The following is a 14726-nucleotide window of genomic DNA, read 5'->3' as shown; positions in this document are numbered from 1 at the left end:
AAAAAGTTGCCTGATGTAGACAATATTCCAAGTCTGAACAGCTCACACAGTGCAAGCTTCTAATCAGGTGTTAGCTGTGACCAACACGTGTACAAGGAATATCAAAACTGTTTCACTGATGAGTGGTGCGGTTATCAAGATAAACTGATCACTTTGGCAGAACTTCCTAATCAAAAGGGAAGTGCTCTGTAACTGGAAATGATTCCAGAGCTCAAACTAATTCCAAACTAAAAACTAGAAATGTTGGAAATACTTCGCAGATGAGGCAGCATCAGTGGAGAGAGAAATACAGTCATCATTTGGCACCAATTTGAATCAAAAAGGGTGTAAACATTAGCTTTCTGCAACCAATATCAAACAGCTTGGGAAAAGTTAGAACCACCACCTCAACAGCTACCTTCCATGCCCTTCTGTATATAAGCTTTGTATGCAGAAGAGATAATTAACCAAAAACCAGCCGCCTCAGACAACCCTAAGCCTGTACTCCTCTATCTTTGGACTCAAGCATCTCCAAATTTAATCTCTTCATACTGATGGCTGTGCTTTCAGCTCTGAACTTCAGAAATTTCCAATTTCCCTCCATGTCCATCAAATCCTTTAAGATGATCTTTAAACCAGCCTCCTTGACTAAGCTTTTGGTCATTTGGATATTTTCTTATCCAAATGGCAAAATTCATGTGATAATGTGCAAAATGTTGGGACATTTTATCCAATGAACAAAATCTTTCAGGATCCAATCTGACAGTCTGCAATGGACTTGCATGTTAAAAGTTACTCATCTTCCTGACTTTCCCACAGATAATTTTGCCTTCAGAGCCTACGTGTGTGAACAGACAACTTATCAAATACCTAGATCAAATTAAATCAGGCACACTATTAAATATCAGAATTGGCTCAAAGGGCTAAAATGGCCACCTCCTGTAAATTCAGTTGGACTTTATGAGTTTGGAGAAGTGGGTCCTGTTCACTAAGAAACAAGCAAAGGGCGTGACCATCAACTACCAAGTGAAAGTGTCTACAATGAACCAGGTTCTATCCTCCACAACCATATCACTAAATGCAGTTCACCAAGTAGCCAGTAGGAACACTGACCAGCTTCTCCTTCAGTGCTGCCAAGAATGTGAAAGACAGCTCAACTTCTGCCTCTGGCTGAGATTGGTTAGGAGGCAGAATCACACCTGTGACAATGATGTAATGCAGAAGCTTTACAAGGAATAGGTCAGACCACATTTGGGGCATTGTGAACCCCCATATCGAATAAAAGACATACTAGCATTGGAGAGGGTCCAGAGGAGGTTCTCGAGAATGATCCTGGGAATGAAAAGGATAAACTATGAAGAGTGTTTGATGGCCTGTACTCACTGGAGTTTAGATAAAAGTGGGGGGGGGGGTATCTCACTGAAACCTACCAAATTGTAAAGGCACAGAGTGAACATGGAGAGGGTGTTTCCAATAGTGGGACAGTCTAGGACCTGAGAGCAGAGCTTCACAATAGAAGGAAACTCCTTTAGACCAGAGATGAGGAACTTCTTTAGCCAGAGGGTGGTGAATCTGTGGAATTCATTGCTACAGATGGCTGCGGAGGCCAAGTCATTCGATATATTTAAAGTGGAGGTTGATAAATTCTTGATTACTAAGTGCATCAAAAGGTTACAAGGAAAGTGGGGATGAGAAGGAAAATAATCAGCCATGATCAAATGGTAGAGCAGCGTTGATAGGCCAAATGGCCTAACTCTGCTCTCATGTCTTATGGTGGCCATTTCTTTCTGCTTCATTCCCACAATCCTGATTGAGAAGTTACAGAACCTGGGCCTCTGTACCTCCCTCTGCTATTGGAACCTCGACTTCCTCACCAGAAGACCACAATCTATGCGAATTGGTGACAATATCTTCTCCTCACTGACAATCAACACTGGCGCACCTCAGGGATGTGTGCTTAGCCCACTGCTCTACTCTCTCTATACCCATGACTGTGTGGCTAGGCATAGCTCAAATACCATCTATAAATTTGCTGATCATACAACCATTGTTGGTAGAATCTCAGGTGGTGACGACAGGGCATACAGGAGCGAGATATGCTAACTAGTGGAGTGGTGTTGCAGCAACCACCTGGCACTCAACGTCAGTGAGACGAAAGAGCTGATTGTGGACTTCAGGAAGGGCAAGATGAAGAAACACACACCAATCCTCATGGAGGGATCAGAAGTGGAGAAAGTGAGAAATTTCAAGTTCATGGGTGTCAAGATCTCTGAGGATCTAACCCGGCCCCAACATGCAGTTATAAAGGAGGCAAGACAGCGACTATACTTTATTAGGAGTTTGAAGAGATTTGGTATGTCAACAAATACACTCAAAAACTTCTATAGTTGTATCGTGGAGAGCATTCTGACAGGCTGCATTACTGTCTAGTGTGGAGGGGCCACTGCACAGGACCAAAAGAGGCTGCAGAGGGTTGTAAATTTAGTCAGCTCCATCTTGGGTACTAGCCTACAATATACCCAGGACACCTTCAGGGAGTGGTGTCTCAGAAAGGCAGCATCCATTATTAAGAACCTCCAGCACCCAGGGCATGCCCTTTTCTCACTGTTACCATCAGGTAGGAGGTACAGGAGCCTGAAGGCACACACTCAGCGATTCAGGAACAACTTCTTCCCCTCTGCCATCCGATTCCTAAATGGACATTGAATCTGTGAATATGACCTCACTTTTTAAATAAATATTATTTCTGTTTTTGCACGATTTTTAATCTATTCAATCTATACATATACTGCAATTGATTTACTTTTTTTTTCTCTCTCTACTAGATTATGTATTGCATTGAACTGCTGCTGCTAAGTTAACGACACATGCCGGTGATAATAAACCTGATTCTAATTCTGGTTCATTCGCCTTCCTGGTTCCACAATTTAAAAAGGTCTACCAATGGGCTCATACAAGGATAGCACATTCAATCTTTTCCTCTAGCTTGGCAAGTTCAGAACATGTAGCCAAGGTGTCCAATGGCTATGCTTTGTTAAATTATTTGAACTGTAGAGCAAAACAAAAAGAACAATGCAGGGGTGGGGTTAGAATAATTTTTCTTTGGTTGGTTATTCTAAAGAATTTTCTTCTTTCTCTTACAGCAATTTATTTTGGCAGCCCTGCCATATGTTACACAAGAGGGCATGCTTGAGCCTCAGCAAGTACTTGCATGAGTTATTTAACAGTTCAGTAAATTCAATCTTAGCCTCAATTGGCATTTACATGCGGACACTTCCTCGGCAGCATCCCAGAGAGCCGCCAAGACAGAAGCCTGGATCACTTTTGCACTCTTGGCATAAATGAGAATTCAGAACAGATGGAGGATGGAACTTGAGACTTCAGCTGTCTATTCCTCGAGTTTTATCTTTTGAGGCTGCAAACTGTAAGGAAGCTTCTTCTTCCTTTACGATTTTTAATTGCACCAACAAGCAAACTGAAGCTAGAATTCAAAGTGGAACTTCCATGTAATATTAAGTTTGATTTTGCTTTAAATCTTAGAAACAAACCAGGCTGGCTGTGGAAGGAGCACCTCTTTGTCTGTGCAAGAAAGAAAAAAAGATTGCATTGAAATTTATGGGAGCTGATCACTAGTTTCCTTAACTAACTTAAGAAACTTTAAAGTTCAAACACATTTAAAATAGCAATCATTAAACCAGCCCACAAAGTTGTTTTAAAATTCTAAGCTAGAAGAGGATTCTACATGGAGGCAGCAAACATTTCAGGAAATCAGAGCAAAAATCTTGGAATGTTTAAAAGGAACTGAGCAAGAAGGTTACTCTGCCTAATTCAAACAGTATTACTCAATGCAAACTCTTACCTTGACAGAGAGTTCATGTTGTCTGCTCTTGGACTGAGCATTCATATCACCCTTCTCGAACATCATCTTCAAACTGTTCAGTGGGACATTAAATTTTTCAACTTTAGGGAAGATTGTCAGATCTTGTGCTGTTCCATTCTCCACTTCAATTCTCTCTTTTGAAAGAGCTCTCTCCATCTTCCAGCCCTCAGACTGTGGCTTTATCTCAGCCTGCCCTTCGTTCTCTGCACCAGGATAAGAAAATTTGCTTGAGGCTCCTGGGCTCCTGGGAGACTTGATCCTTGTGGTGGTAGGGCTCTTGGAATTCTGATCTGACTCACTTAGAAGCCCCAAGCTAGGGTTTGGGCTGACAGCAGTGACCCGAAGTCGGTTAATTCTGACAGGAGACTTTTGAAGCAGAGGTTGTGCAGTTGAAGATTCTGTATCCTCCCACTTCTTCTTCAAGATGCTCAGGGTCCCCTTCCTCAGGTTTGGGGCAAAAGTTTCAGTGTTCTGCAAGAAGACAATTTAAAAAGCAGTTACAGAAAAAGGAATGCCCACAGCATGGGTTGAAGCAAGTTTTTGTGCAGTTCTGCAGGCAGGAAATAGTGCACACACATGCACTACGTGTCACCAGTGCTTCGAGTTTCATGGGCAGCTGCAACCATTTAGTGCTACAACTTGTACAGGCATTTCTGCCCTGGGGGTTTAACAGAAAGGCAGGAAACTGGAGCAGGAAATGATAAAACAGCAGGGTCTCCTTATAAGGAAAAAGGAAGAACAATGAAGGGAATTGTTACGGATTTCACTTATAGCACTGGAACATAAAACAAGGCTCTACTTTTAAAAAACTAAATAATTCGTATTTTAAGTTGATTTGAAGACTTTGGAGTGATCGAGTTTCAAGTTTCCAGTGAATGGCAGGTTTAATGTTGCACTCTGTCTGCACAAATCTCCTTGTGCTCATCTCCCGATTGAATATATTCTTTATATTCAAGCAAGAAAGCAGAGTCAGTGCATCCAGCAGTGGCTCACCAGACTGATGTGCCTAGACAGGTTGCTGATTTCAGTCAGCAAAGGGAATCAACTTGAACAGACAACTTGCCTTTATCAACTGGAATTTCAGATGACGTTCATTTCCCATTTGGTAAAGGAGCTTATTTAAAAATAATAAATTCCTCCCCAGAAATATGAGGCACTGGCAAGAAGCCATTTATTTCTCATCCCGAGCTGCCCTGTGAATGCAGTGGTAGGCTATTTTTTTTTCCCAGAGGCATGCTGCTATTGAATACAAAATCTGTTAGTCTGGACAGGGTATTAGGCTCTCTCCTCTGAACAAAAGCACTTTCTATTACACTTTTTATAGGTTCAGCTTGCATTCTCCTGCCAATCAAGTGAGACACTTTTACAATGCAGAATCCATGACAGTCCATTTTGTACACAAGCAACTTGCACAAAAAACAATACCGTGGTCCAGATAAACATCAACTAAGACATAGCGCAGACCTTGCCTACTCTTCTTCAGTAGAACACTGTAGGACCTCTGACGTCCACCCAGAAGAGCAAACGGGGCCTCTGTTAAAAATGCCTCATCTAAGAGATGGCACATGCAGTGTACGATTCCTCCCTCTGTTCTGTATACTGAAGTTAGTAGCACTTGAGCTTCCAAACTGATTCAACAATTAAGCAAACATTTTGGATTTTTACTGCAACCAATGAGAGATAAAGTTTCCAGTTGTCAAGAGACCGGGAAAATTTTGCCATCCTTAACATCACCTGTTCCAATGTCCAATGCCAATTAGAGAAACAGACTTCTCATTTATTTGACTCAAATCAAAAGTTTTAGATAATGAATCTGCTATGCTGACCCTGAACTGATAGTTTCTTTTCTGATCTGATGGCATGCACTTCTTTGTGGAGTATAAATGTCATGAATATTAACTGACCAAGAAATTCAGCATTGACATCTAAGTGAACTCTTCCCACACGATTTGCTCTGTAAAGTCTGAGTAAAGGCTAGTATAACACACAAAATGCTGGAGGAACTCAGGATCATGCAGCATCTATGGACTGAAAAAAGGCTTCCCAACTCTTTCTCCACTACATTGATGACTGTGTAGGTGTTACTTCCTGTACCTACGTAGAGCTAATCAATTTTATCAACTTCAAGAAAAACTTCCACTCTGCCTTCACATTCACTCGGCCCATATGCAACATCTCTCTCCCCATTTTTGATCTGTCTCCATCTTGGGAGACAGATCATTCACTGACATCATCTACAGGTCTACTGTCTCCCACATTACCTTGACTACACTTTTTCCCACCTTGTCACCTGGCAAGGATGCTATTCTTTTCTCAGTTCCTCCTCCGCTGTATCTGTTCCCACGATGATGCTTTCCATACCAGGATATCAGAGAATAAAAAAATCTGTATTATAGAAGCTCCTTGCCCCGCTATGTTCCTGCAGCATTCTGAATGTTGCTCCAGAATTCCAGCATCTGCAGTCCCGTCTCCAAAGATTGGTTTAAATCACCATGGAAAGCTCTCAAACTCCAGGCCAAGGTCATAGAATCATAGAGCACTATAGCAAAAAAAAAAACAGGCCCTTTGACCCATCTAGTCTGTGCCAAAATGACCCATGGACAAATCAGGATGGAGGAGTGGTTCATTCATACATGGCACTTGCCCATTCTATCCTACCAATCCATTTCATTAAATCCATACAAATGTTGGATTATCACTCTCATCCTCAATCCTGGCTACATACACTCTGGCTTAGATCCAGCACCCCTTTTGTCATTTAATCTCTCCTGCCTTTCATCCCATAACTGATGTCTTTGCTTTTTTTCCTTGCCCCTGCCCCACATCTGTACTGTATGCTAAAAACCCATTCATCTCCAACTTCTATACTATAGTTCAGATGAAAGAACATCAACCTGAAAATTAACTATTTTTCTCTTTCTTCATAGTTATGCCCGACCTACAAAGCGTTTCCAGCATTTTCTGGTCCCATTTATACTATACTGTGTGGAAAACAAAACTTGCGAAGTACAGATTACCCCAGTCAAGCTTCACCAGCTGCTTTCACCTCAGCTGACCAAGGCTCTTTATAACATTCTGACCCTCACTATAAAATGGGCTGTTATCACATACATCCCCTTGTGCTTCTTGCTCCAACAATGTTACACATTGTTTTTCAATCTCTACAGCAAACCTCTTGCTAGATCCCCTTCTCTGGTTCTTGGAGGGAATTTTACATATCTTTTACAACACTTTCCTTGGATTTACCTGATTTAATGCAAAAAAAATCCTCTCCTATTTGGACTTGCAAATGAACCACAATAATATACGATAACTGGAAAAATCTCCAACTAGAAATACACTCAAAAATATACAGAACACAGACCAAGATGCAAATGTTGTAACAGCTATGATCTGTCATTAATGACTCATTTCCTATTACTACATCTTTCACACAATAGATATACAGTGAGCACAGAGTTAACAAAGTAGACTTTAATCATAGAGCTTGCTAATTGAACAGAGTTGGTTAAGTGAAACAGTCATGGCCATTGACACAACATAGTGATGACATCATTGGTATGCTGGGCCTTTTATGTCTTGGGAGTGGGATACAATTATATACTGTGATGTTGACCTCTAGTTTGAGATAGAGCGATACATCTTTTTTCCCTTCCAAGACAGCAAGACTCATCCAGGGTGCAGTCCTAATCCATACAAATCACCCAAATGGTTACTGCTTCAGCAGGTCTACAGTACAAATCTCTGAAAACTGTTGAGACATAATAACCAATTCTTTTGTTTCAACAGTTTTAATTATTATCTTAGACAGTCTGGCAGGACAGAGAATGACTTGCATCCACATCAGTTTCAGTCCTAATGAGGACAATATGGGTACTGTAGACTCTTTCACAGATGGCACAGGTGGTGCCTGACAGGGTGTGTGGGGAGTACCCGATGAGGCACGTTCCTTCCACAATTTATGTAGAACTTCTGTGTGCTCTGATGCATTGCCTCTAGGTTTCCAACACCATCCCAAATACTCCTCCTCCACTTTGACTGGTTATGGGCCACAGATTCCCAGCAGTCAGTGGGAATGCTTCATCTTCGAGCACCTCTGAATCTTTTCCTTTAGCTGCCTGATAATCTCTTCCCACGAGAGTTTAGAATAGAGTGTCTGTGTGGTGTCAGGTATGCAGACAATATGGGCTGCCCAGCAGCTGACTAAGTGATTAGAGCCTCAGTGTCAGGGATGCAAGCCTGGGAAAAGGACACCAATACTGGTTCGCTGACCTTCCCAAAGAATTGGAAAAATTTTGTATGGATTGTTGGCATTTTTCCAGTGCCGTTAGTTGTCCAAGTCTCACAAGCATCTCAGACCAGAAGACCCCAAGACAAAGGGGTAGAAATAGGCAATTTGGTCTAGCAAGTCTGCTTTGCCATTTGATCATGGCTGATTTATTTTCCCTCCTAATTCCATATCTTGCCACACCTCTCCCAACCTCTGACACCCTTACTAATCAAGAACCTATCAACCTCTGCTTTAAATATACTCAATGACTTTGCCTCCACAGCCATCTGTGCCAATGAATTCCATAGATTCACCACCCTCTGGCTAAAGAAATTCCTCCTTACCTCTGTTCTAAATGGACGTCCTTCTATTCTGAGGCTGTGCCCTCTGGTCCCAGACTCTCCCACGATTGGAAACATCCTCTCTATCTCCACCCTATCCAGGCCTTTCAATATTTGGTCAGAAACTGTGCAGCAACCAATGCTGCCCAGCAATCCACAGGTTTTGTGCCAGGTTCAAGGTCTTAACCTTCAAAATCTCTTTTTGCTCAATTGAACAAAGGTTGGGGCATTCAAGTTAACAGTGAATTTCATCATCACTGAGAGGCATCTTCAACAATACTAGAAGAGGTCTACATATTCCAGAGTTACATACACAAAATACTGGAGGAACTCAACAGGTCAGGCAGCATCTATGAAAGTGAATAAACAGCCAACATTTCGAGGGGTTATCAGGACTGGAAAGGAAAGAAGATGCTAGAATGAAAGGGTGGAAGGAGAACAAGCTAGAAAGTGATAGGTGAAGCCAAGTTAGTGGGGGAGTGGGATGAAATAAGAAACTGGGAAATGATAGATGGAAAAGGCAAAGGACTGAAGAAGGAAGTTTATAGGAGAGGAGAGTGGACCATGGGAGAAAGGGAATGAGGGGCACCTAGGGGGATGTGAAAGGCAGGAGAAGAGCAGAGGTAAGAGGCCAGAGGAAGTAACATCAATTTCTCCTTCCGGTATTTATCCCCTCCTCCTTCCCTCCTCTTCAATTCCCCACTCTGTCCTCCACCTCCTTCCCCAATTCCCCAAGTTTTTATTCTGGCATCTTCCCCCCTTCCTTTGCAGTCCTGATGACCTCCAACATTTTGTGTGTGTTGCTCTGGATTTCCAGCATTTCCAGCACCTGCATTCCAAATACCTACCTTGGCTCCAAGGTATCCAAACTTCAACAAACTAGGCATAATACCAATTGAATTAAAATAAATAGCAATCCTCAATGTCCTTACCATGATAATAAACTTACACATTACAGCCAGACCTGCTTGCTGATTTCCAATACTAATTAGGTTTCTGAAGGATATAAAATTAATCTGCATCATCAGCTAAACTTAACATTGTATTAAAATAACATGCATAGCAAATGCTGCTATTGGTAACAAATTGGACACATAATCATCAAATAAGATAGACAACCTTCAAAATGAACCTCCACAAGAACTGTACCTGCTTGCAGTTCATTATCAACAAGTGCTTAACACTCCTCGTCTTATCCTACGGTACAGACTATTTGAAAGAGAAAAATAGCTAGATAAAGCCCATAAGAATTAAAAAGGATTATTGGATAAACTGGGATTGAGGCCCACCTCACAAATTTAACTCCAAATCCAAATGGACATTTAACCTTGATTACAGTAACAGGCAAGGTATCAAATACAGCAGAAAATATCTGCTCATAACAGGAGCTAAATATTACTTGGATTAATTTTGCAAACTTCAGTGACAGATGGAGAAGCTCCTGCTGAACGAAGTGTGACTGCTCTCAAGTCTTTATTTTCCTATTTCTTGTTTGTTAATTTTTCTAAATGCTGGAAACTGAAGTCATTTACTGAATTGTACAGTTCCTCAAAATTAAGTTGTTTTCTTAACACTGTTCTTTTATAATGCAAAGTTTCTCTAATCTTAAAATCCAAAAATTTAACAACTATTTCCCCCCCCCCCCCCACAACCATTCTCTACTCAAAAAGTCTTTGGCCCGTCTTGTCTACAGTTCCCCATGTATGTACATCATAACTGTCCCAGTGGCTTTTCATAGTGCAAGAGATTATTGTCAACAGACATCATAACCAAACATAACCTTATCTTGCATAGGTCAGCAGACCTAGAGTCTGTTGTCACTGAATGACATCATGGCAGATCCAAGATAAGTTCATTATCCTCCTTTCCCACATCTTTGGTGGGCACAAATGTCAATCTTTTATTTAAAATTAACTGACCTAGCTTTGAACAATATTTCTTGGAGACATGTCTGAAATTCTCCCACCTCTGCATAGAGAGAAGCATGTCTTAACTTTATTCTTAAAAGGTCCAATTCTAATTTTTGAACTTGATCCCCACCCCCATCCTAATTTTTCCTGACCTGACTAATATCTTTCTCATATCTCTATTGCCTTAAAAACTTAAATTAAACCAGACCTAAACCTTTTAACGTCTAGAGAATACAACCATATTGTGCAATCCCTTGCATTTAATAATGTGTATCTGGGGCTTAGAATTTTACTGCCACCCACTGGAAATTAAACCGCATTCAGGACCCAAAGCTTCAGGAATTACAAAACTGGCCCTGGACAAGGCAAAGTCCGAGTCCTTGAACTTCATGGAATTGTATATACAGTAACTGGTGTTTTGCTTCTGGGAGAGGATACAGTGATGTTGAGTGAGGAGGAAGGAAAGAAGAATGGGATGGGGACACCCACCCAAGCAATGTTGCCAGTGTCAGTCATGGAAAGAAATTCTTTGAAAGCTAAATCGAAGCAGGCCTCAACCTATGCAGTGATAGCTTGCTCCTGTAGGAGTGGCCTGTGAGTGGTACAAGCTGCCCCAAGGAATCAAGGTTTGGCAAGGGATCTCCAGATATGCTCTGCACAGGTGAAGTCCTTGTATAAGCCAGCAGTTAGATGGAGGGACTCAAAACAAAAATTGAAATCCACACTACAAGCTCCAATATCTCTAGAAAGTTAACCCTATCCAGTCCAGAATCCGGTATACAGAGTCCAGCCTTTTGCCCAACCTTGGAGTCCAGTTTGGTGGTCAGAAATTTCTTCTTTAACCTCTCGGTCTATGTGCAGGTTGCTTTTCTCACCAAAATCAGATATACCCAGAAAGGAAAAGCTTATTTTTATTCCCAATTTTAAATAAAACTCTTCAGGCTGAGCACCATTTGTAATTAACTGTGGATTTTGACCTTCCTAATTAGAACTGTTTAGTACAAGAGGATTACTCAGGAAGAGTAATGTATAGGGTAGTTTTTTCAATTATATATTAAAAAATAGGACTACATTTATACAATATATAGTTGATCTTTATTGGGTGCTTGTGACAAAACTGATCATCTCATTGTCGGCACATTTGAGTTTTACTTCAACTATTTGAAGTTGAAACCCATTTGTTCACCTTGATTGAAAGTTGCTGGATTTTCAACGGCTTGGACCATTTTGGAAGGAGAATTTGGAGATGCACAGGAAAAGGCAGGGGACAAAATGCAACAACTGCGCTGCCGGGCAGCAGCGTGCAAGTTGCAAAGAACAGTTGAAGAAATGGATTGTTTTGTTGTTGATGATGCAGAGAAATAAATGAATCTCACCTTCCTCCAACTGTAAATAAAGTTGGCTCCCCTCCATTGCTTCCTGTCTGTTGTTTTTCACTTCCATAGATTCCTCAGATTTGTTTTATCCCCATTGTTCATCATGACCCAGTAAAATATCTTTAATGACTTAAATCAATCCATGAGGTTGTTGCACTGAACAATCAGCAAATGCTTTGGGAGAAGGAGGCCTGCTTACAAGCACAGCCAATATTATTTATTGAGATACAGCATGGAATAGGCCCTTCTAGCCCTTTGAGCCACACCGCCCAGGAATCACTCGATTTAAACCTGGCCTAATCACAGGATCAGTTACAATGACCAAGTAACCTACTAATTGGTAGGTCTTCGGACTGCAGGAGGAAACTGGAGCACCCAGAGGAAACCCAAACGGTCACAGGGAGAACATACAGGCAGCAGCAGAAATTGAACCCGGGTTGCTCGTACTGTAAAGTGTTATGCTAACCACTACACCACCTGGCAGAACACAGAAAAGGGTGACAAAACAGAACAACTCTTGCTAACAGTTTTGAAGAACAATACACATTTGGTATGATCAGACGTACTACAACTTGATAATTTCATCACTAAACTATCATGCTGTGGTATCATCTTACAAGTAGAATTGGCCTGCACGGTTTCAGCAGTGACATTATTTGGTGCTTAGAAGATAATAAGCCAACAGAACAGGGCACTCATTTCAGGCATTTTGTACTTACATGCTTCTACACTGAAAACTATCAGGGTAAACTTATCTGTTCCATCTCAGTTTATTCTTCCCAAGAGCAAAATGTAGAGCAATTCCTTCACTGTGCACTCTAGCCACACATAAAAAGGAACAGAATGCACCCAAAAGAGCAGTTTGAATATACCTACCCCTTTTTTTCGGTCACTGCTGGCTTCCTCAGCTGCCTTCTGATACCTGATGTCCGGAGAGAGAGAAAGAATGGGATTACTATGGAGAAGTCATGGAAGTACATCAATAGTGTTGTATGCACCATGCCTCAGACAATTCATCAGTAAAGTGGGACTCAAGGAGTCAGCAGCAGTGACACTGTGCATACTTAAAAGCAACAGACTTTCTACTGTCAAGAGACTTTGTCCTATTGTTTGCTAAATCTGGGCAGAGAGAGAGAGACAGAGAGACAGAAAGGGAAAGACTGGAAGAAAGAAAATAATATTAGGGACTAACTGATTCAAAAATTTTGCCTTGGCAGACTTGGCTCCCAACTGGGGACTGGAGCATCAAAATTCCTGGACCTTGGAGCTGGAAAAGAAGAAATTTAATCTAGGTTCCTTTCAATTCCTTCAGTTTAAAATTGCACCTATGTGGGTGACCTGTGGGAAAAGAACCAAGAACAGTTGTAGTGCCCCCCCCCGAAATGTCCTATTCATGTTCATCCATGACAGATGAATTTGACTGTAACCCCAAAAAGCCTTCCTTCCTGAAAGCTGGTATGCATACATATAATGGTGCTAGAAAGTTTGTGAACTCTGTAGGGTTTTCTATTTCTGCATAAATCTGAAGTAAAATGTGATCAGATCTTCACGCAAGTCCTAAAACTAGATAAAGAGAACCCAATTAAATAAATAACATTTTTTTAAAAAGTCATACATTTATTTATTGAGAAAAATGATCCAATTTTACATGTATTTGTTGGGAAAAGTATGTGACCCCTTGTACACCAATAGCTTCAACCAAACGTTTCCAGTAACTGTTGATCAGTCCTGCACATTAGTTTGGAGGAATTTTAGGCCATTCCTCCTTACAAAATTGCTTCAACTCTGGGATGTTGGTGGGCTTCCTTGCATGAACTGCTTGTTTCAGGTCCATCCACAATATTTCTAAAGGATTAAGATCAGGACTTGGCCATTCCAAAACACAAATTTTCTTCTTTTTAAACCATTCTGGTGTTGATTTACTCTTGTCTTTCGGATCATTGTCTTGTTGCATTATCAAACTTCTATTAAGCTTCAGGTAACGGACCGCTACCCTGACATTCTCCTGTAAAATGTCTTGATACAATTTTGAATTCATTGTTCCCTCAATGATTGCAAGCTGTCCAGGCCCTGAGGCAGCAAAGCAGCCTCAAACCACAATGCTCCTTTCACCATGCTTCACAGTTGGAATGAGGTTTTGGTGTTGGTGTGCAGTGCCCTTTCTCCTCCAAACATAGTGGTGCACATTTCTGCCAAAAAGTTCAACTTTTGTCGCATCTGTTCACAGAACATTGTCCCAGAAGCGTTGTAGAACATCTTGTCTTTTGCAAGCTTAAGACACGCAGCAACGTTTATTTTTTGGAGAGCTGTGGTTTCCTCCGTGGTGTCCTTCCACAAACACCATTCTTGTTCAGTGTTTCTCTTATAGTGGACACATGAACAGAGACTTTAGCAAGTTCTAGAGATTTCTGCAGGTCTTTTGCTGTTACCCTGGAGTTCTTTTTCACTTGCTTCAGCATTGTACATTGTGCTCTTGGTGTGATCTTTGCAGGATGCCCACTCTTAGGAAGAGCAACAACAGTACTGAGTCTCCTCCATTTGCAGACAATTTCTCTTACTGTGGACTGATGAACACTCAGGTCTTTAGAAATATTTTTGTAGCCTTTTCCAGCCTCATGCACCTCTATAATTCTTCGTCTAAGGTCCTCTGAAAACTGTTTTGATCGAGGCATGCTGCAAATAAACAAATCTTTCTTGAGAAGAGCAGGCCCTTGTCAGTAACTTGACTCTGTATCTTTTATATAAGGCAGGGCGCCTCTACAATCCACAGCTCCAATCTCATCTCATTGATTGGAACACCCAACTCCAAATAGCTTTTGTAGACGGTATTACCCCAGAAGCTTACATTCTTTTTCCAACAAATACATGTAATATTAGATAACTTTTCTCAATAAATAAATAAGTATAATGTCTTGTGTTATTTAATTGGGCTATCTTTATTTAGTTTTAGAACTTACATGAAGATCTGAT

The 14726-nt window shown here is 41.1% G+C and overlaps 1 protein-coding gene across 4 annotated transcripts in view; it reads right to left on the bottom strand.

Moving 5' to 3' along the window:
• Nucleotides 1-14726, bottom strand: part of lima1a (LIM domain and actin binding 1a) — a 143366-nt gene that overhangs the window by 39764 nt on the left and 88876 nt on the right. For all 4 annotated transcript variants that reach the window (XM_072249104.1, XM_072249105.1, XM_072249102.1 and 1 more), the window contains 2 exons: nucleotides 12633-12678; nucleotides 3839-4330 (listed from right to left, as the gene is read on the bottom strand). In XM_072249104.1, coding sequence (XP_072105205.1) covers nucleotides 3839-4330; nucleotides 12633-12678 — 538 coding nt within the window. The remainder of the gene's footprint in view (nucleotides 1-3838; nucleotides 4331-12632; nucleotides 12679-14726) is intronic.

The sequence above is a fragment of the Mobula birostris genome, chromosome X, assembly GCF_030028105.1.
Source record: "Mobula birostris isolate sMobBir1 chromosome X, sMobBir1.hap1, whole genome shotgun sequence".
In the NCBI taxonomy this organism is placed as follows: Eukaryota; Metazoa; Chordata; class Chondrichthyes; order Myliobatiformes; family Myliobatidae; genus Mobula; species Mobula birostris.
This window is presented reverse-complemented; position numbering and strand designations above follow the sequence as displayed.